This window comes from Diachasma alloeum, unplaced genomic scaffold, assembly GCF_001412515.2.
Source record: "Diachasma alloeum isolate Michigan unplaced genomic scaffold, Dall2.0 Dall_scaffold_00323, whole genome shotgun sequence".
In the NCBI taxonomy this organism is placed as follows: domain Eukaryota; kingdom Metazoa; phylum Arthropoda; class Insecta; order Hymenoptera; family Braconidae; genus Diachasma; species Diachasma alloeum.
Genome location: NW_021680462.1, coordinates 375846 through 396681, shown reverse-complemented (window position 1 = coordinate 396681; position 20836 = coordinate 375846). Strand labels below are relative to the sequence as shown.

The window sequence follows — 20836 nt, the reverse complement described above, 5'->3', positions numbered from 1 at the left end:
CCGAATAACATCCGTAGCGAAAACTCCCAAGTCTGAAGGCGTCGAAATGGTCCGACGAGCGGGCGTCGTGACGCCGCAGTCTTCATCCGCCGCTTGAGCGTTCGCCATTCGTTGCACGCGTTCCCATTTAATTTCAAAGTACATAAACGTCGATCTAAGAAGAAAGCCAATATTTCGCGACAGAAAAAAAATAATCGGAGAGTCAATACCTGAACGAAATCCAACAAAACTTAAAACCAGTTGCTTAAAACCTAGTGAATGTGATGTTTGATAAAAGTGAGTGCTATTGAAATACATTGACACCAAATCACTCCCTTTACGTAAACGAACACCTGAATTCGGGCACAAGTGAAGTTTCATACTCCACCCAGAGAGATAATTTATTTGAATTAAATTCAATGGGTTTATTTAAATAGCCAGCAATTGGTCTTTTATTAAAACTCAAACTTGATTTTTATTTGTGTTTCAGTCACTTCGAATCAGGGATAGGCATATCCATCAATCATAATTATCGTTGAAGCATAAAGATGCCAATTTTTAACATAAATCTTGAAAATTTTTAATATTAAATTAACCATCAATTTTCACATTCAAATTTTGAAATAATCTATTAACTGATAATTTAGGTATGAAAATTGACGATTATATGAATAATCGATGATCAAGTACATAAAAATAGAATTAATTTTTCAACGAAAAATTTACATGAAAAAAATATCAAATATTTTATTCATGAATAATCGAAAAACTTAGTTATTGCATTTTACAATATTTTAAATTTTGATAAATATAGTTCAACTTTGTACAATATAATGAGATAATCCTTCTTAATATTGCCGAAATCTAATATTATTGCCCATCGCTGCTTCGAATAGTTTTAAAAAAATATTAACACGCAATTTCTTTGATCCAAATAATGACTATTATAAAAGGTTCATTAGAAAGTTATTATTCAGACAGCGATTTAAACAGAATTATTAGTCAAGGAAAAATTTTTTTATTTTGAATGAATAGAAAACAACATAACTAAATTAATATAAACTAAATTCATTTGATTCAAATGCATCTCTCTCTCTCTCTCTCTCTCTCTCTCTCTCTCTCTCTCTCTCTGGGTGTAAGGTAGAAGCGATTGTTGAAGTCGTTGATCTGGAAAAAAAGAACTTCCGTGAAAGCTCCAACAGGTTGCTGAAGTTCTCTCCGTTTTATATATCAGCGGAAAGTGACCGCAACTTTGCGACAAAATAAGATCATCATTTCTCTTCGTTCTGCTTTCCTTTCTCATGTCTTTCCTGTGGGTTCATGGAGGACTCCTCTAAAGTTTTGTCGAGGGGGTGTGTGATAGCACAGGGTTATTAAATGAAATGCTGTTAAAGTTTTTACGGCATCTGGTAGAGAAAATTAAGCAAGAGGATTTAATCATCCCGTTTCTTCATTTGTCCTATCATTTCGTTTTCATCCAATTAGTCCGTTTTTTAAAAGTTATTTTCGCTTCTTCGACTTTACATTTACGACCACTATACCTGTGTTATTCGGCAATATTGTCATTGCGTAATATCATATCGTATTACTAGAAATTACGGTTGTGCATTGTTGAGGCTCGACCGGAAGTTTCAAACTGTGAATGCGTTGAAATGTGGGGCATTTTAGTTGGTGTATTAATAGATGAATTTTCAACCGTGACAGAGGTTAATTATAAAGCCGTCCGTCTTCCGCTGTTTACTTCTCAATGAGGATTGAGAATTCCGAATTTTCCATCGGCTAATTATTTTTCGACGATTCCAAATCCCTTGAAATAGGCACGTCTTATTCATCCGCTCTCCTTTCTGGGAACACCTCGAGTTTCGGGAATAGCGTCTTCTGTCTTCCACAAGCAACTCATTTTCCATGCACTATCGGCGAGATATCTTAAGAACTGATGAAAAAAGATTTAATTACCGCAAAAGGAAACGGAAACATCACGAGCTTTCTATTTCGCCGCCAAAGCTCGTAAAAAGTAATGAGAAAATCCTTCGCTGTCGAAAAAAAAGTGCTTTATCAGTGGTGCTCCATTATCATCGCCCTTGAATCAAAATATCGATGACCATATACCCCGGAGAGTATAAAACCTTAATAGTTCCAAGAGAAACGACTTGAGGTCTCACGATAAAGCTGTGCCAAGAAGCATTTTTCTCTCAGTGTACAATATACAAGCAAGTCGCATGTGCGAACGAGCCGGCTAATGGGTACTCAACAAGCCGTTGCAAAAGCAACAAGAGCATTGAAAAAAGAAGGACCATAAACATGACGAAAAAAAGGGAAATGAAAATGAGAATTCGATGGAAAAACAAGATAAGAAGCTTTCTCTTCTGAAGCGTGCCACTGATTTTTTAAGGGGTGTTTTCATGGTGTGGGGGAATACACAGAGGCGGTCTGTTTTTTCAGGGATATTAATCTTTGCTCTAGAAACATTGATGTGACGGCAGCAAGTTTTGGGGAGACAAACATTCATAGAATTCGGTGAAACAGGGATAAGGAAAAATGATTGAATTAGGGAGAGAATCATTGAAATAAGGTTTCTGGGTCGAACCATTGATCCTAATTGGAGATGCATCGGATTTTAAAGGAAGATGATTAAATTAATTTACAGTTGATTAATTAGATCAACAATAATGACAGAAGCTTGCACCGTAGGAGAAACCATCAGTTTTTTTGGAAAGCATTCATGAATAATTCCTGTTATTTGGAAACCTGATCAAATTAGGAAACAGTTCATCTTTTTCGAAGCTGTCAGAACTCTGAATCCTGTCAAATTCTTGAATTAAGAATGTCATTTCCAAATGTTTCGGTCAGTATTCTCGATCTGTAGTTATGTTTCTTCAGTGAATGATTTTCGTGCTGGTTTCCTTGCCTCGGGGGAATGCGGAAAATTAATATTCCATTACAATATTAGTAATTGATGAAGTGCAAGTATTGAAATTCGGTTCCTGAGTTAGAATTAGATGAAAAAGGAAGGTAAATAAGTTTTTGTGCAACTGATATTTTTAAGGGGTGCTTTGATAGTGTCGGGGTACATACAGCGTGGTCTGTTTCTTCAGGAATCTTTGCTCAGGAAACATTGATGTGACGGCAGCAAGTTTTGGGGAGGCAAACATTCATAGGATTTGTTGGACTGAGGATAAGGAAAAATGATTGAATTAGGGAGCGAATTACTGGAATACGGTTTCTGGGTCGAACCATTGATCCTATTGGAGGTGCATCTGATTTTAAAGTGAGATGATTAAATCAATTTACAGTTGATTAATTAGATCAACAATGATGAAAGAAGCTTGCACACTGATAGAATGATTCATTTATTCCTAACGAGATTCGTTAACTATTACCGAATGGTAGAGTTGAATATGACCAAATGAATATTCGTTAATAGTGAACGAATGGTTCACTTGAATGGCGAAAGTCAAGTCAAACAAGGCTGAGGTTTGAGGTGAATTTGAGAGTGAATTTCTGTGGTTCCCGGTAGCTTAGTCGGTAAGAGTGCCCGGCGCGTATCTGGGAGACCCGGGTTCGATTCCCGGCTGGGTGAAGCGGAAATTTTTTCTCTCTAAATTCTAATTCTCTTAGAATTTTTTTTTTGCTCCTCAAATATTCATTCGTTAACTATTAATGTGTGAACATTTGGTGGGACCGAATAGACCCTAACCTCCAACCAAAATCTATTCGTTAACAATAACGAATCCGTTTTATCAGTGCACCCTAGGGAAAACCATCAGTTTTTCTTTTTTTTTTTTATCGTTATTTTACATCGCTTCGACCCGATTAGGACATGCTGCGATGATGACCAAGACTTTAAATGGTTAGATCTCACCATTCTACCCGGCCGGATTTTGAACCCGGAACCTTTTGCACGTGAGGCAACGAACTTACCTACTGCGCCAAGCCACCGGGCAATGATCATCAGTTTTTCTGAAAGCATTCATGAATAAATTCTGTTATTTGGAAACTTCACCAAATTAAGAAACAGATCATCTTTTCACAAGTTTTCAAAACTCTCAATCCTGTGAAGTTCTTGAATTAAGTATGTGATTTCCAAATATTTCGGCCGGTATTATTGATCTGTAGTTATATTTCTTCATTGAAAGACTTTCGTGCTGGTTTCCTTGCCTCGGGGGAATACTGAAATTAATATTCCGTTAGAATGTTAGTAATTGATGAAGTGCAAGTATTGAAATTCGGTTCCTGAGTTAGAATTAGATGAAAAAGGAAGATAAATAATTTTTTGTGCAACTGATATTTTTAAGGGGTGTTTTGATAGTGTCGGGGTACACGCAGAGTGCCCTGTTTCTTCAGGGATATTAATCTTTGCTCTAGAAACATTTATGTGACGGCAGCAACGTTTGGCGAGACAAACATTCATAGAGTTTGATGGAACAGGGATAAGGAAACATGATTGAATTAGGGAGAGAAGTATTGGGATCAAGTGTTGGAATAGGGCTTCCGGGTCGGGCCATTGATCTTATTGCAGATGCACCTGATTTTAAATGAAGATGATTAAATCAATTTACAGTTGATTAATTAAATCAACAATGATGGAAGAAGCTTGCACCCTAGGAGAAACCATCAGTTTTTTTGGAAAGCATTCAAGAACAATTTCAGTTATTTGGAAACTTTACCAAATTAGCACACAAAGGTCCGATTCCACAAGAGTTTTTACGATGAAAAGTGAGATAGTTGTCATGTGTTTCCTCTATTGGAACAATGTAACACAAATGTTCCCATCTTACTTCTCACCGTGAAAACTCTTGTAGAATTGGACCCCAGATCATGTTTTTCGAAGCTTCCAGAACTCTCAATCCTGTCAAGTTCTTGAATTAAGAATATGATTTCCAAATGTTTCGGCCGGTATTCTTAATCTGCAAGAGGTATGTTTCTTCACTGAAAAGCTGTTGCCCTGGTTCTCTTACCTTGGGGGAACGCTGCAATCAATATTGCGTCATAATGTTAGTAATTAGCTAAAGTGCAAGTATTGAAATTCGGTTCCTGAATCAGAATTCCATGAAAAAGGAAGGTAAGAAGATTTTTCTTGCCACTGATTTTTTAAAGGGTAGTTCGATGGTGTCGGAGTATTCTCCGAGTGGTCGGTTTTTCCAGACATATCAATCTGCTCTAGAAACATTAATGTGACGGCCGCAACTTTTAGGAAACCAAACATTCATAGGATTTTGTGGAACAGGTTCATGACGAATGATTGAATTAGGGAGAAAATTATTCGGGTGAAGTACTGGGCTAGGGTTTCTGGGTCGAAATATTGATCCTATTGGAGGTGCATCTGATTTTAAAGAAGGCAGTCAATTCACAGTTGATTAATTAAATCAACAATGATAGAAGGGGCTACCCCTAGGGGAAATTATCAGTTTTGTAGGAGAGCATTCAAGAATAAGTCCTGGAAATTCTGATTCTTGTCAAGTTCTTGAATTGACAAATTTTTCAATTTTTTCGACCAGTGTTCTTGATCTGCCAATTATATTTCTTCATTGAAAGGCTTTCGATGTAGATTCCATAAGTTATGAGAACGTTGAAATCAATATTCTGCTATAGAGTTGGTAATTGGATGAAGTGCAAGTATTGAAATTGGGTTACTAAAGCAGAATTCGATGGAAGAGGAAGATGATAACATTTCTCGTGCCACTGATTTCTTGAAGAGGTATACCGATGGTATCGGAGTCTACACAGTGATGGTTTGATATTCCAGGTATATCAACCTTTGCTGAAGAAACATTGATGTGACGACAACAAGTTTTGGGGAGACAGACATTCAGGGGTCTGGTAGAACAGGTATAGGGGCAAATGATTTTAATAAGCAGACAAGTATTAAGATCAAACATTGGAATTGAGTTTTTGAACTGAGGTAGTCATCTTATTGGAAGTGCACCTGATTTTGAAGAAATGAGACAATCAATTTTCCGTGAATTAATTGTATCAACAATGATGAAAGAAGCTAGTTGTTTTAGAAATAACCATTAGAAGTCTAAATCTTGTCAAGTTTTCGAATTGAGAAGTTGGTTTCTAAATTCTTCAGCTGGTATTCTTGATCTGGAAATTTTGTTTCTTCATTAGAACTTTTCCCTGCTAGTTTCTTTGCCTTAAGAGAACACAGAAATCAATAGTCAGGTTCATATTTGAACCACACGTTAGTAATAATCTTAATCCTTCCATCGGGGAATTCTAGTGAGAAATCAATTTCTGAAAATCACTTCTTGTAACATTACACTTAGGAAAGAAACGTGATCGTGTGAACTTTGATGGAGATGTTGTATAGGTTAGACACTCAAGATATTGACAAAAAACAGAAGCCATTTACTTTAAACTATGGAAAATCTATCCCCGGCGTGATATCTTCGATTGATTTTCGAATTCCTCTAAAAAAAATTTGACCGCCATTACGAGTCAAGCAACGCGACAACACCACACAACAGCTGATCGAGGTCGGTAAAGTCGGTGACGATAATTCAGTGCTGGAAGCATATGGATACGTATAACACACACGGACATTCATCTCACTGTTACAACCCCGCTACTAGCCGAAGCGTGCGATATTGCCCGATCAAAATGCGACTATTACCACCGCAGTCGCAATTCCTCCATTATTTATCAACATTTTCTTTAATTATTGTTTTTGAGACTGGAAAAGTACGTCATAACACTTCTAATTTGATAAGACAAATAATTAGTAACATGAATGATTTATTTAGTCCATTTTATTTTTTATTTCAACTGAGTTGTCCACTTGATAGTTTAAATATCTTTAAATGAAGTGCAAGTATTGGAATTGCGTCAGTGATTTAGAACTCGGTGGAAAAATAATATAAGAGGACGTTGCTTCTCCGGAAATCTTAGCTTGAAAAACATTGATTTGACAACAGCGAGTTTTAAGGAGATAAACTTTAATAGTGTTTGGTAGAACAAGTTTGAAGACAAGTAATTGAATTAGAGACAGAATTCGACCCGGACATTCTCACGTTTCTCTACATCTTCATTATAAATTCAATGATCAAAAGCTTGTGTTGTATAATGCCGAGAGAAAGCTTCTTCGTGCAGTAAGAATTTTGATAATTCTATTCTCACATCTCACCATATAATTCCCTCCGCAAAATCAGTTTCTGGTACAAACATAACACTGAGATGACTACCATATATACCATTAAAACGTTGAGAGACAGTGAAATGACGCGACTATGTGACATGGTAGCTTGAGGAGCAAGAAACTAAGCTCGTCTAATCTCCCTGGGACCGAAAACCCAAAGCCCGGGAGTGAGAAGAAGGTATTCCGAGAGCTCATCAAGCACGTTTATATATTCATGAAGCAGTTGGGGTTGGTCTCTCCTACGGGCATAGGCTTTTACTACGGTAGAGGACCTCTTTTCATACAGAAAAAAGTTGGAAAAAGTCTGAAGGTTTCTTTAGTCTGTGTGTGCATGTCTTGATGGTGAAGCCACCATTGCTGAAAAAGGAAGGGCAACGGGATGAAAGTTGCAACCTTTGGTCTAGACACCGGTGGTTCGATGCCCTACGGAGGCGACATCCGATGGACAAAACAGCTGATTTTGTGATTCACTTGTAGAAGAATTAGTTTTGGTCAATTTGAGCCTTTGGAAACTGTTTCGGGAGGAGAAAGCTCAATCAAGTTTTATTTCGAGGATTTGATGGGGATCGATTGAGAAATTGGGTCTCTGAGCTCAGGTACAGCTGTCTTTGGAGATTCTTCTGAATTTTCCAGACATTCGGGACGTGTTTAGAAAAGAAAGAAGCTTGATCAAGTAGATTTCTGATCGATACATTGATTTTATTGGAGCTTTAGGAAAAGCTTGAGGAAAATTATTAATACATGTTCGAAAGTCTTTGCAAGTGGTAAAGAAATCTAGAAGCAGTGAAAATGGAAACCCTTTGAAGTTTATATTGAGAGACTTGAAATCAATACTCAGCTTCAATTTTGGTAATTTTATGATGAGTATTGACATTAAGTTACTGGATTGAAATATTGATCTCGTTGAAGATTCCCTTCATTCATTTAGATCAATAATAACGAAGGAAGGTAGCTTCCTAAGTTCAACAATTACCCTTGTTATAGATTATGTAAGAATAATTATCCGCGCTTAGAAATTCGACCAAATTGAAGAGGGAGATTTTGCCGGAAGTCCCTTTCAATCGTTTGGACAATTTTCTCGTAGAAAACATCGAGACATCGTTGAAAGTCTTTGAAAACTCTCAACCGCCCTCATTCCATTAAAAGGTTTCAAAACATCGAGAACCATTGAGAGTAGAAACCCATTAGAGTATATCCTAAGGCTCTCCCGCGCTTCTGTTTCCTTGTCTTAAATGCTAAAATCAATATCCATCTTCAGGGCTGATAATTACATGAAGAGCATTGTAATTGGGTTTCTGGGTTGAGATATCGATTCCATTGAAGATTCTCTTGATTTCGAAAGTAGAAGACTTGATCAACTAACAGTTGATCAATTTGATCAACAATAACTAAAAAAGTTAGCTCTCTATACATAAAGCAACTATCGCCTCCACGACCTCCGGATCATATCCATGATATAAAATGCAAAAAAATCAGTAGAAGTAGGAGTTTTTCAAATCACTGTCGAGTATCTATCTTATTTAACAGATTTTTTATTTCATAGAGAATTTTTCTCCAATCCTTATTCGATTCAGAAATATTTCTTTCACATAAATTCACCCAATGGCCATTGAGTTGGACATTTCTGACTTTTTTTCTTCATTTCTTTGTACTTTTCAACTATTTCTACTCTTCAGTAAGAATTAAACAGCACTTTTCCTTGGCGCAGTTTTTTTTACAAAACTTTATGCTTTTGTTTTTTAAGATCAACATTTCCAGTCAAAATTCCAACCAATCTTCTTGATCTCATTAATTAAAATTGTGTGTACTCTATGACTCATGCAGAGCATAATGACCCATCACACTCCACAGTCTCCGACCCAGAAAGCCATCAAAACTATCCCGAACAATTGGTCATAGAACCCCAATTCCTTAAACTGTATCGTAAAAAACTTTACTCCCTCTGTCTCCTTTCATTTACCAAACTCCAAGATCGATATTCCGTGGCGTTGAGTCTATCTTCGTAAAGTTGGTGAACGCACACACCTAAAATTCACCTCCACTTCCTCTTTCCTATCCAACGCCACTATCTCTCTCACTCGTTACCAATCTAAAACTTTATCAATAGGCAAACAGCTCGTCTCTCAAAGTTGGGAGGGACGAAGGGGGAGAGGTTTAAACTATAAACGACACGCTGACTCACTGGAAATGGTCGTCTATAGCCCACTAAATGAAACAGATGTGCCACATTCAGTACAGTTGTGATGCATACAGCAGTTTGGGCCAGTTTTGCTTGCTCACTCTGTCTCTTTCTCTCTGTGAGATAATCCTCGACCGTTGTAACTTTATTGCCAGCTTTTACCGATACACCATTTGGATATTGATATAACGGACTTTTTTTTTGCAACGTTCCAATCCAAAGAAAATGATCGAAGTTTGCAGATGATTTATTTTGGTTTTTCGTATTGCAGAGAATATGTTTGCACCGACTTTTAAGGCATCATCTGCCAAAAAAGGTAATTTTTTTGTGTGTTGTGTGATGTGGATTATTTGATTGATGGGTTCTTTTGGAAAACGCTTTAGGATACTGCATTGGCTTTTTGTGTTTAATGATGTTTAAATTGGATGGGATGTGATTGACGGAGAATTCTACATATTGTGAGAGAAGTCAAGAATATTGTTTGGACTAAATATCAAACATGAGTGCATTTCCTTCTCCAGTCGCAGTATTGATTATCGCGGGGACTTTGTGTCTCTTTTGATGTTCACAGAGACGAAACGTGACATGTATGCATTATGAATCACAGAATGGAGTTGAGCATTGGTTATTATGAGGTACCGGAGAAGGCTATTTGAAGAGGCTTAAGCAGGCTTTGGCAGAAATGAAGGAGTCGTTTTTCTTCGACATTAACTTTCATAATATTCTATCCATATGCAGTTTCTCCACAATATCTTCCCTCGTGAGATGATTTTCTTGTGATATTGATGAGCATGACCCCGAGTAATGTTTCCATAAATGTCAAAAGATTACTCGTAATGTGGTACAATATCCCACTCAATAATTCCACACGGAAATTTCTCTATTCTGGTAATTTCTTAATTATTATTTAGTGTATAGATTGACTGTTGAAATTTTTTTGAAAATTATGTAATAGTTGCACTTGAACTCTCAATGTGGCAAATTTGAATTCAATTTAAGATCAAATCGTTCATGAAATCTTTCGTTCAGTTGGAAAATTCAGAATAATTGGGTTTTCAATGTTAGATTATCAGTGATGTTTCAATGACATCTAGAATTTTCAATATATTTAATAATTTTCATTATCATGTGGCCCTGAAAATTACAATTCTATTGAATACTTCCGAATTCAACTGATTTTTCAATAACAAAATACATGAACTTTCTGTGTAAAAACACATTTATTTAATATAAACAAAACTACGAATAAAAATTTTTTTGAATTGGAAAAAAACTTCATTTGGTACTATTTAAATAAACTTACTCATTTGATTCAAATAAATAATTTTTCTGGGTGTAAATGGTTGTGAAATCTCTGAGGGTATTTACTCACGAACTATTACATGACTGAATAAATTCCGACTTGTAGAGGGGAGGGTAGGGCAAAATGGACCACTGGCAGAAAATAGGTAATTTTTTTTCTTTCCTTCAAATCAGGAACACTGAATGTATTGAAAAGTGAGTTCCTTGGATCGTAACCGTCACAGGTGTTTTATAGAGAACAAGTGTCGTTGAACCGCAATTTGATCAGATTTGCTAATCACCACAAACCACAAATGACTTCGAATTTGCTCCATTCGGAACCAAAAACAAAAATTATCAATTTTCTGTCACTGGTCCGTTTTGTCCTAAGGGTCTGTTTTGCCCTACCCTCCCCTATATAAATTGTATACATCACCCCGCCACAATATATTCCGGAAGTCCGAGACTTCTGTATTCGAAAGTGACGTTTTTATAATTCAGATTATTGTTTGCACTGATAAATCATTGGGTTTGATATATAAATAATAAAAATTTATTTTGGGTCATGTATCACATTATCGATTACTCGATTGTTGAATTGTTTGGAAAATGCTTTCAGATACTCTATTATAGTACATTAGAGTACAAGGGCACAAATTTCGTTTCCAACGAATGTGTGTACAGACCTCGTCTTCGGCTCGGCCTGTAAACTACACATTCGTTGAAAACGAAATTTATTACCGAGTGCTCTATAATATTTTATGTCAAGTCGTGCAGAAGTCGAGTTTTGAGCAGGCTGCGAGAAGCGCAGCGTGCGATAAACTCGACTTATTGCACGGCGCGACATAAACACTATTAAGTGGTCGCAGCTCCTCACCGAAAAAAAAAGTTGAACAAAAAAAATGTATTCCACGTCCACAGATAATTGTGAACTTTCAATGAATAGGAAATGGGGGTATGGAACCAAAATAGTTGTCAGATAATCCAAGAACTCGATTCGAAAAAGTGCAAAATTATGAAATGTTGAGGTTAAACATGGGGATTTTTAGCGACTCGCATTTTCAGAAGATTTTAATGATTCATTGGCGTAAGTCTGGACCGAAAAAAGATGTTGATGTGTTCCATATAGTTGAAAGTAGGACTCTATAGCATATTTCAGGGTGAGTGCCATGGGGTTTTTTACTCACGTGGAGTTGGCATCCGAGCCGAAGGCGAGGACTGGCCAACCACGCGAGTAAAAAAACCCCATGACACTAGCCGTGAACGACATTTTTCCGTAGTGATGTTCTCTTTTACGAGTTTGGGGAAGGGCTAGTACCAATCCCCGGACGAGGAAAAGTGAAGATCAATACGGAAAATTTTTTACGGATATTTCATTCACGACGATTTTATGTGAAAAGAAAATTTAAAAAACAGCGGGGATTCCCTCATTATGTCGACAACTTGCGGGTTAACTGTGTGTATTTCATGATTTTCCTTTGTTGTTGAATTCTATAAGTCACCATTAATGGAGAATTCTCAATATTCGGGGAAAAGAGCATGAAAGAAACTATATTATTTGCCGGAATATCAAACATCGATGCATTTCCATATCCGAGTTACTGCATTGAGAAACGCGGGGGCTTCGTTTTCCTTTTGATGTTCACAGAAGCGAAATGTAATATGATGAATGCATTATAAATCACATAATGGAGCTGTGCATTGGTTATTACAAGGTTTAGCGGAAGGTTACCTGAAGAACCTTATGTAAGCTCTGGCAAAGAGGAACGAGTCGGTTTGAAATCAAAATGTAACATTTTCCAGGTTAATATTTGAGTCACACATTAGTGACAATCTTAATCCTTCCATCGGGGCATTCTAGTGAGAAATTAATTTCTGAAAATCACTTCTTGTAACATTACGCTTAGGGAAGAAAAAAACCATAAGCCATTTACTTTAGACTATGGAGAATCTATCGCCGGCAAGAACAAGTAGGGATCGGGCCATATAGGCGTGATATCTTGGATTAATTTTCGAATTTCTCTAAAAAAATTTGACCGCCGTTACCGAGGGGCTATTCACAGGCGAATTGGGGACACCACGATTACAAAATGTAATCGATTACCCAGGATTACGGGACTGATTGCACTGATTACCATTGCCTATGTGATACCCGTGATTACCGAGAGCACAGAATGTGATTACATCATTACAAATGATTCCGTCGATTACATTCTGTGATTACCAAACATCTGTAATCATTGAAATCACAATAAAATGGGCTCTTATTTAATATGAACCGATGGAATAATTAATTATTAGAACCGGCAAAGAAATGAGGAAGGAGGTGCGGGGATTAGAACAGAGGAATGTAATCTCCATCACTCCATCTAAAAATTTGGGCATTCATAAGTGCTATCACCAAAATAAATTTACTGAATACCTAATATTGATGGAGAATGAAACTTACCAGCAGATAATTCAGAGATAATTCAGTCGTTGGTTCTCCAGAATAAGAAGAAATTTTAACTCTTTTGGATCAATTTTCTATGGACAAATGCTCTGTGCAAAACGCATTGGCTATGCAAGATTCTGAACCATAAACATCTGGGGTTCCAAGAAAAATTGATCCAGGGATTTCTGAGACTTACCATTGGTAGAAATGACGCGCTCGAAAATTCAAAAACGAATATCACGGTCTCACTAGGAGCAACTACAAAAGATTGCACTGATTACAAATATGGTAACAAATTACAAATATGGTAATGATGTTATTACAATGATTACATTGATTTCACTGGGATTAGAATTGATTACATCAGCGAATGACACCACGGTTGCGCCTGTAAATAGCCCTTCGGCCATTACGAGTCGAGCAACGTGGCAACACCACACAACAGCTGATTGAGGTCGGTAAAGTCGGTGGCGATAATTCAGTGCTGGGAGCATATGCACACGTATAACACATACAAACATTCATCTTACTGTCACAACCCCACTACTAGCCGAAGCGTGCGATGTTGCCCGATCAAAATTCGACTGTTACCACTGCAGTCACAAGTCCTCCATTATCTATGAACATTCTCTTAATTTATTGTTTTTGAGACCGGAAAAGTACGCCATAACACTTCTAATTTACTGAGGAAAATAATTGGTAACATGAATGATTTATTTAGTCAATTTTATTTTTATTTTCAACTGAGTTCTCCACTTGATAGGTTAAACATTCTTAACGTTTATGATATTCTATTCATGTACTATATCTCCATAATATCTTTCCTCGTGAGCTGATTTTCTTGTATCATTTATTAACGTAACCCCAATTCATATTTGAGTTAATGTTAAATAGCTTTTAATAAGCGATTCGTTCCATTACCTTCATACACGATGAATTCGGTCTAGGTATCGTTTCAATGACATTAATTATTTAGTTTCAGACCAAGTTTATCAAATATTCCAGCACTTCAGAAATGTTCCACCTCATACTCATATTTTACAACAGATTTTCAATTATTCTCCTCGTTGTTACATGTTAATGTGCCACCACTAGCCAAGTGCATGATTTAATTTTCTACCTTAGAGTACAATTTCAAAAGAATAATGGCCTCATTGTTAATTGAATCTACCAATTGTGGTCACTCGAAATAGAGCTGGCATAATCCCGTCGAGTTCGTGCTCCAGAAATTTCACACTGCCCTCCCTGCACGGTAATGCTGGGACCCTCGTGTGTTTGTGTGGTTTTCGCCAATTAAATTTACCGTGTTACTACAACACTTGATGTTCCATGATTAGAAATCGTAATTTTTCAAATACTTGGTAACTACCAGATGCTCGGTCTCTCGGGTGTTTGTGTTCAATATAGCCTTGGGATTTATACGTTGGAGTTATTTTTTGACGTACATTTTTCGGGGATTCAAGGGGGCCTATTTTTGCTCAATGCTTTAATAAATCCGCATAATTGTGTAATCATCTCTCAAAATACCCGCAGAAGAAGTTTATTTATGAAAAAACAATTTAATGATCTCAGTGAGATAATCATCAGAGTTTTCAATTTCATGAAATGAATGGAATGAAAGTAACATAAGAGAATTTCCTTAAGGGGAGACTTATGAGTTTTAAAAGTCGCGGGAGTGAGATTTTTCATACATTGAAGATCGATTATCTCTCGATATTATAAAAATCGAAGTAGACTTCAGGGGGTAAAAATTTGGTACTCGAAATTAAGATTCCAAAATTAAGATTCATAAGGGTCAGTGTAAGGGTCATAAGGATCACGAGGGTCAGAACAAGGGTCATAAGGGTCAAAATAAGGGTTACAAGGGTCGGAATGAGGGTCACATGGGTCTGAATATGGGTCAGGGGGGTCAGATTAAGTGTCACAAGGGTAGAATAAGGGTCCAAATAGGGGTTACAAGGGTCACGTTGAGGCTCACGGGTCAAATTAGGGGTCACAAAATTAATGGTCAGATCGAGGATCCAAATATGGGTAACAAGGGTCAGAATAAGGATCTTAGGGGTCATATGGGGATTGCCGAGCGGAGGGAGCAGGGGGCGTAGCCCCCTAACATATGTCTAAAACAAATAATGCAAAAAAATTAATTATTTATTGTTTTTCGCTTATTTCAAAATTTTGGAAAAATGGGTACAATCACAAATTCTGTATTAAGTTTATAATACTAAATTTTTGATGAGGAATTTTCGATCATCGAAATAATCGTCAATCTTCCTAACTAAATTACTGATTAATAAATAGTTTGAAATTTGAATATTTAAATTGATGTCTTCAATAATTAAAATTGATTAGTGATATTAATTAGTGATATTAATTTAATAGTGATAGTAATTAATTTAGTGATTAGTGATATTAATTTTTTCCAAACAGAAGAAATTTCATCAAAATTCTCCAACATCTCATGATTCACCCCGACTTACGAACACTTCCATCAACATTGACGTGAAACAGGATAATCCCAAAGTTTTTCAAAAAGAAAATTTCCAACATTTTCGACTGCAATTTGGCACTGGTAGTGAATTTATCATCATGAGTGAAGTATAGTGGGGTAACAGAGGGGAGTGGAATCAGTCTGGCGAGGCGTAACCCAACGGCTTTCGGGGAAACTGCCAGGAAAGATGTGCGCCCTTTATGTAATACGCCTCCACCCGCCAAAATTAGCATCTCCCTCCCGATATTCCCTCACCAGACTAGCCTCACCTTCTTGATCTTGCTCCATTTCATCCTCGCCTGCCTCTCCATCCCCTCTGATGCCTTCCGAGGATGGGCCAAAACTTTCTGGCATTCAAAAGTCTCTTATTCCACAGTCCAACGCATCAAACTCAGACGTATCCGAGTATTACCAAACCGAATGCTTCAGAGCGATGACCTCTCTTCCCCCAGAAATAGCATCACAACCACCTTGTATTGAGAAAATAGATCTCACTTAATTGCGTTTAATTATTAAAACTTCGGTTTTTCATAATAGAAGTCCGTGGGTGAACATTCAAGTGTAGTTAATTTTTGGATTTCGTTCCTTCCGAAAATATCGTATTCGTTCACAGTGAAAATTTAACGATAGATGTCTGGACTGCAACCGGACTTTTGACCTGGTAGCGATGAATTTTTCATTTCTCTGCATTGGGTGCAGAGTTTTAAATTTATTGAATTTATTTTTCCATACTACATTCAATGACTTACGTGGAGTGTGGACATTATTATTATTTAGAAGGAAAAACGCAAAGTCTGAACGTTTCATCCTGATAATCAAACAATCACTGAGACGATTTTACTCACCATCTAACCAGAATAGAGTTATGTAAAGATGCATGGATTCTATCAAATAAAGTCAAATCCCATAATTTTTCTGTGTAAAATAGCAAATTTGCGAAGCAAATCTCATTTTTTCATCCTGTGCCACATGTTTTATGCAAATAGCTAAACCACCTCTCAGTCGATAAAAATAGCAGAAAACTCGATTAGATTCGGAATTCTAATTTTTTTCTCAATTTAATTATCGTTTTGGTTTTTCAAAGAAACAATGTTAAAAAATCAGGATTTAACCTAGTGTCTTATGTGAAAATCAACATTTCCATTGTAATCAAAGATTAAAATCTGAATTTTTTTTCATTAGATCTGAAAAAATCGAGAATTTTTTGACACCTCATAAAAAAATTCACCGTTTTGCAAACGAGTTTCATTATTTATTTATAAGAGGGAAATGTTTGAAAAAATATCAATATTTTGCGAAATTTAATTTAGATAATACTGACTGGATATGAATTCTTTTAAATTTTTTCCATGCCATTTAGTTGAAAAATTTAAAAACTGAAAACTGCTCTGGTGCGGCTTGGCGCAGTGGGTAAGTTCGTTGCCTCCATGCGAAAGGTTCCGAGTTCAAATCCCGGCCAGGTAGAATGGTGCGATCTAACCATTTAAAGTCTTGATCATTATCGCAGTATACTCTAATGGGTCGAAATGATATAAAATAACGATAAAAAAAACTGAAAATATCCAAAAGTACAGCGTAACCCGGCTGAAGGGTAGAGCTACTTTAAGAGGAATTACGATAATTTTCGCATCGCAAACCATGATTTTGAATAAAAATTATAGTCGCATAGTATACTTTGGCTATTCAGCTACACTGAGAAAAAAATTTATTCCTTCCAAGAAAATGTTATTGGTGATATCTTTTTCATACTCTTAGTAGAAGAAAATATATTTTTTGGAACGTATTTATCCAGGCCAGTCATTTCCAGGTGCTCCGAAATCAGCTCCAAGCGTGAGAATTATGGTGATCTATAAGAATATTCTTCTGCATATGACCTCGAAGAAACTCCAATAATAATTATTAACATTTGGAATTATTCCAATTTTCTTTACCTGAGAAAATCGCCAATTTGTAAAATCCGGAAGATATCGGAGAACATTTTGTCAAGNCAGATTGTTCAACATCACTGTAATTTTTGAGGATAGACTTGGACTCTCTGAAAATTACTGTCCTGGAAAAATTCGTTCTGAAAAAATATCTTCTGACGAGAATATCAATCCTTGGCAGGAATAATTTTTTCTCTCAGTATAGATATTGAGAAGTCTGGAACCCTCAATTTTTGTTTCCATTCCAATAAATCATCAAAAAATGAAGATAGGAGCTGAGTGACCGGCACTGGGAGTCTATTCTCGAGTTGAAATAGTGCGTTCGATTTCGGTACACGGAGAGAAATTTGTGATAAAAATTATCCTATCGTTCTATAAAAGTGGATCATGAGGCATCGTTTCCTCATTTCTATCCAAAAATTTAGTAAAAATTAATATATGATGATCAAATTTTATTCTACGTTAGAGAACTTTTATCCTGATTATTTTTCCCAATCGGATTTCGACCAATTAGAGCGCAGTATTTAAGGCTACCCAACAGTTTTATTTCAGATACTTCCTCCTAGCTTTTGAATATTTCGCAGTAGCTCTTCATTTTTTCGGTTCATTTAAGATAGAATCTTATATTTGACAGTCTATGGAAATCGTGTTATTCTATTAACATAATTTGGTCAGATCTTCTCCAATGCACCTCCTGATGTTGTTCACTGCACTCTGCTTGGCCAAAATTCGATTGGGAAAAATAGTCCGACAAATACCCCTCGAAATTCAAAATTAATCGAGTATTTCCCTCAAGCTCCCCTGCAAATAAACCATCGTGCCAAGTTTTGCAGAAGAATTCCTCGCGCAAGTGCTCGGGATTTTTTCACCTGCAAAACTTGACACGTTCATCATTTGTTTGCAAGGAAGCTATCGGGAGATACCCGATAATTTTGAAGCTCTTGGGGTGTTACTACTGATAAAAATAAAAATTATCGTGTGAGTAGAGCAAAAATTACTGTACCGGTAGGGTAAAATTTACCAACCGGTTTAGAATTTTCGTTGTTATCTACATGAAAATTATTGGACTGGAAGGGTAAAATTTATTATGGGTCAGGATAAAATTTCTCTAACGTAGAATAAAATTTCATCATCATATATTAATTTTTGCTAAATTTCGGGATAGAAATGAGGAAACGATGACTCATGATACACTTTTATAGATCGATAGGATAATTTTTATCAAAAATTTCCCTCCGAGTATAAATTAACCGAGCGACGGGCGCGAAGCGCCCGTTCGCTACTATTCTATCCTCGAATCAAGAATAATATACTTCAATCAAGTATATTTTATTCTCGATTCAGGTTTATGCGTATAATTAAGTCCGGTATAAAATATACTCACTCCAGATATATCTTCCCGTGTGTAGGTTTGATTAACTAAAAGTTCATTAACCCCAAATTATTTTCCAACCGTTTTACGATTTTCTTCTCTTCAACTTCTCCCAGCTATAACAGTCACAAAGCCGAGTTGGAGTGAGTTTATTAAAATAAAATCAGCACGAAGAGAAAATACAAAGAAACGTATCAAATTAAGGAAAACGAATCAATAAAAAAATAATTGAGTGACACTAATGACATAAGAGCGGTTTGGAGATAAAGGAAGTAACGAATCAATGATGCAATGCATTTGGAAAGAATAGATATTGTGATCTCTTATTAGACGCATATATCTTACTAAAGTGCTCCTAATTATTGAAACGTTCGTTTTATATTACATATTCCGGGAATATTCGGTATTATAGTCGTAGAATGTTTGAAATCCTTATGCGAGCACATATCTTCAGTTATTTTAGGACTTTGTCTTTCTAATGTAGGACAGTGGCAACTCAATAATAGTTATCTAAATTATTGAATATTTAGTCCTGTACTGACTTTTTGATGTGTTTTTTTGATGTGTTGGAAGCATATATGAGTGAATCCTCAATGCACGGAATAAAATATCCTCGAATGTGGTATATAATACTCTGGATTGGGAAATCATATTCCGTAATCCGAAATATTTATTTATTTATTCATTTAATTATTAGTAATGTTTCTGAGGAGACCTACGTTGCTCCTATAGCATGGGGGTTCACAACATAAAATTAAAAACAACTCAGAACATACATTTGGGGGGGGGGGCGGCACATCACAGATAAATATGTCATGAAACTATACATTGTGAAAAGAATTCAAAGAGTCACAGAGCAATCCTGATAAGAGGAAATCGACCCAGAATCTGGCTGTTCTCAGAGGTTATTTCAAGAAGTAAAAAAGACACTTTGTCGTATTAATTGTCCAGATTCCCCAGATCCTCCGTCTCTTGTAAAAGAAGCCGTTAAATTGAAAATGAACTCGAACAAACTCAAAAATAGACAGAACAAAGCAGTCGAGTGGTAACATTAAATCAAAAATTTAAACAATACATTCAAATAATTCTTGGGTTAAATCATACAGTACTTTCTGGTAGAGGAAAACATTGATTGGTAAAATAAAAAATCGCTCTAAGGTACTTTGTGTCGTTACTAGACAGTAAAATACTTGTTACAAATTCGTCCAAACCAGGAAAAATGTAAGGGCATAGGTAGGTTTACCTACCTATCTCAGAAGTCCAGTAACTTCTGAGAGAGGCATAGAGAGGGCAGTGAAGGAAGATGTGGGAAACCGTTTCATAGTGATAGGAATGAAGGGAAATGCAGAAGGGGTAATCCGAAATATTTAATTCTCGATTACAGAATAATATTCCGGAACTTCTTCGCATTGAAATATTGGACTTTGCGTCTATAAGAGTTGGCGTGTAGTAGCGACGCGCCGTTCGAATTTAACACTCCGTTGGTCGCGCAAAAGTTACGGACACCGTTGGTTGAACCGTAAGCGCCGCGCCCCACCAGCATAAATCGACATAATGATAATTTTTTCAACTTTCCGATATGAAGTTTTTTTATTGTTATTTTACATAACTTCGACTCGGTTGAGTATATTGCGATGATGATCAAGACTTTAAAATGGTTAGATCTCACCATTCTACCCGACCGGGATTTAAACTCGGATCCTCCCGGGTAGAAATCACGCCGCTCGAGCTCGACTCGGAACCCGTATCCCAGCTAGAAATACGCCACTCCGCCCCAGCTTGGGATAAACTCCACGCGCGTCACATGTACCCGGGGTTGAGCCGCGTCACTCGCTCACAGCCCAGCGTTAGACTATTACGCGAAACGCTTCGCCGGGCTTTAGTTGAATGGCCACTGCTCAACCTCAGGTTCATCTCCAATTACTCAATCCCAGTATACTTAACCTCAATAATGATTTGACAGGTCCGATGCATCGTGATTTGAGCGAAAAAACAATCGAATAAATGTGAAGATGGCATGCTTTTTCAGATGAACAATCA

General features: G+C 36.6%; 1 protein-coding gene across 1 annotated transcript in view; it reads left to right on the top strand.

The window, feature by feature from the left end:
- Positions 1-20836, top strand: part of LOC107040154 — a 117660-nt gene that overhangs the window by 18241 nt on the left and 78583 nt on the right. The window contains 1 exon segment of the mRNA XM_015260101.1: positions 9568-9612. Coding sequence (XP_015115587.1) covers positions 9568-9612 — 45 coding nt within the window.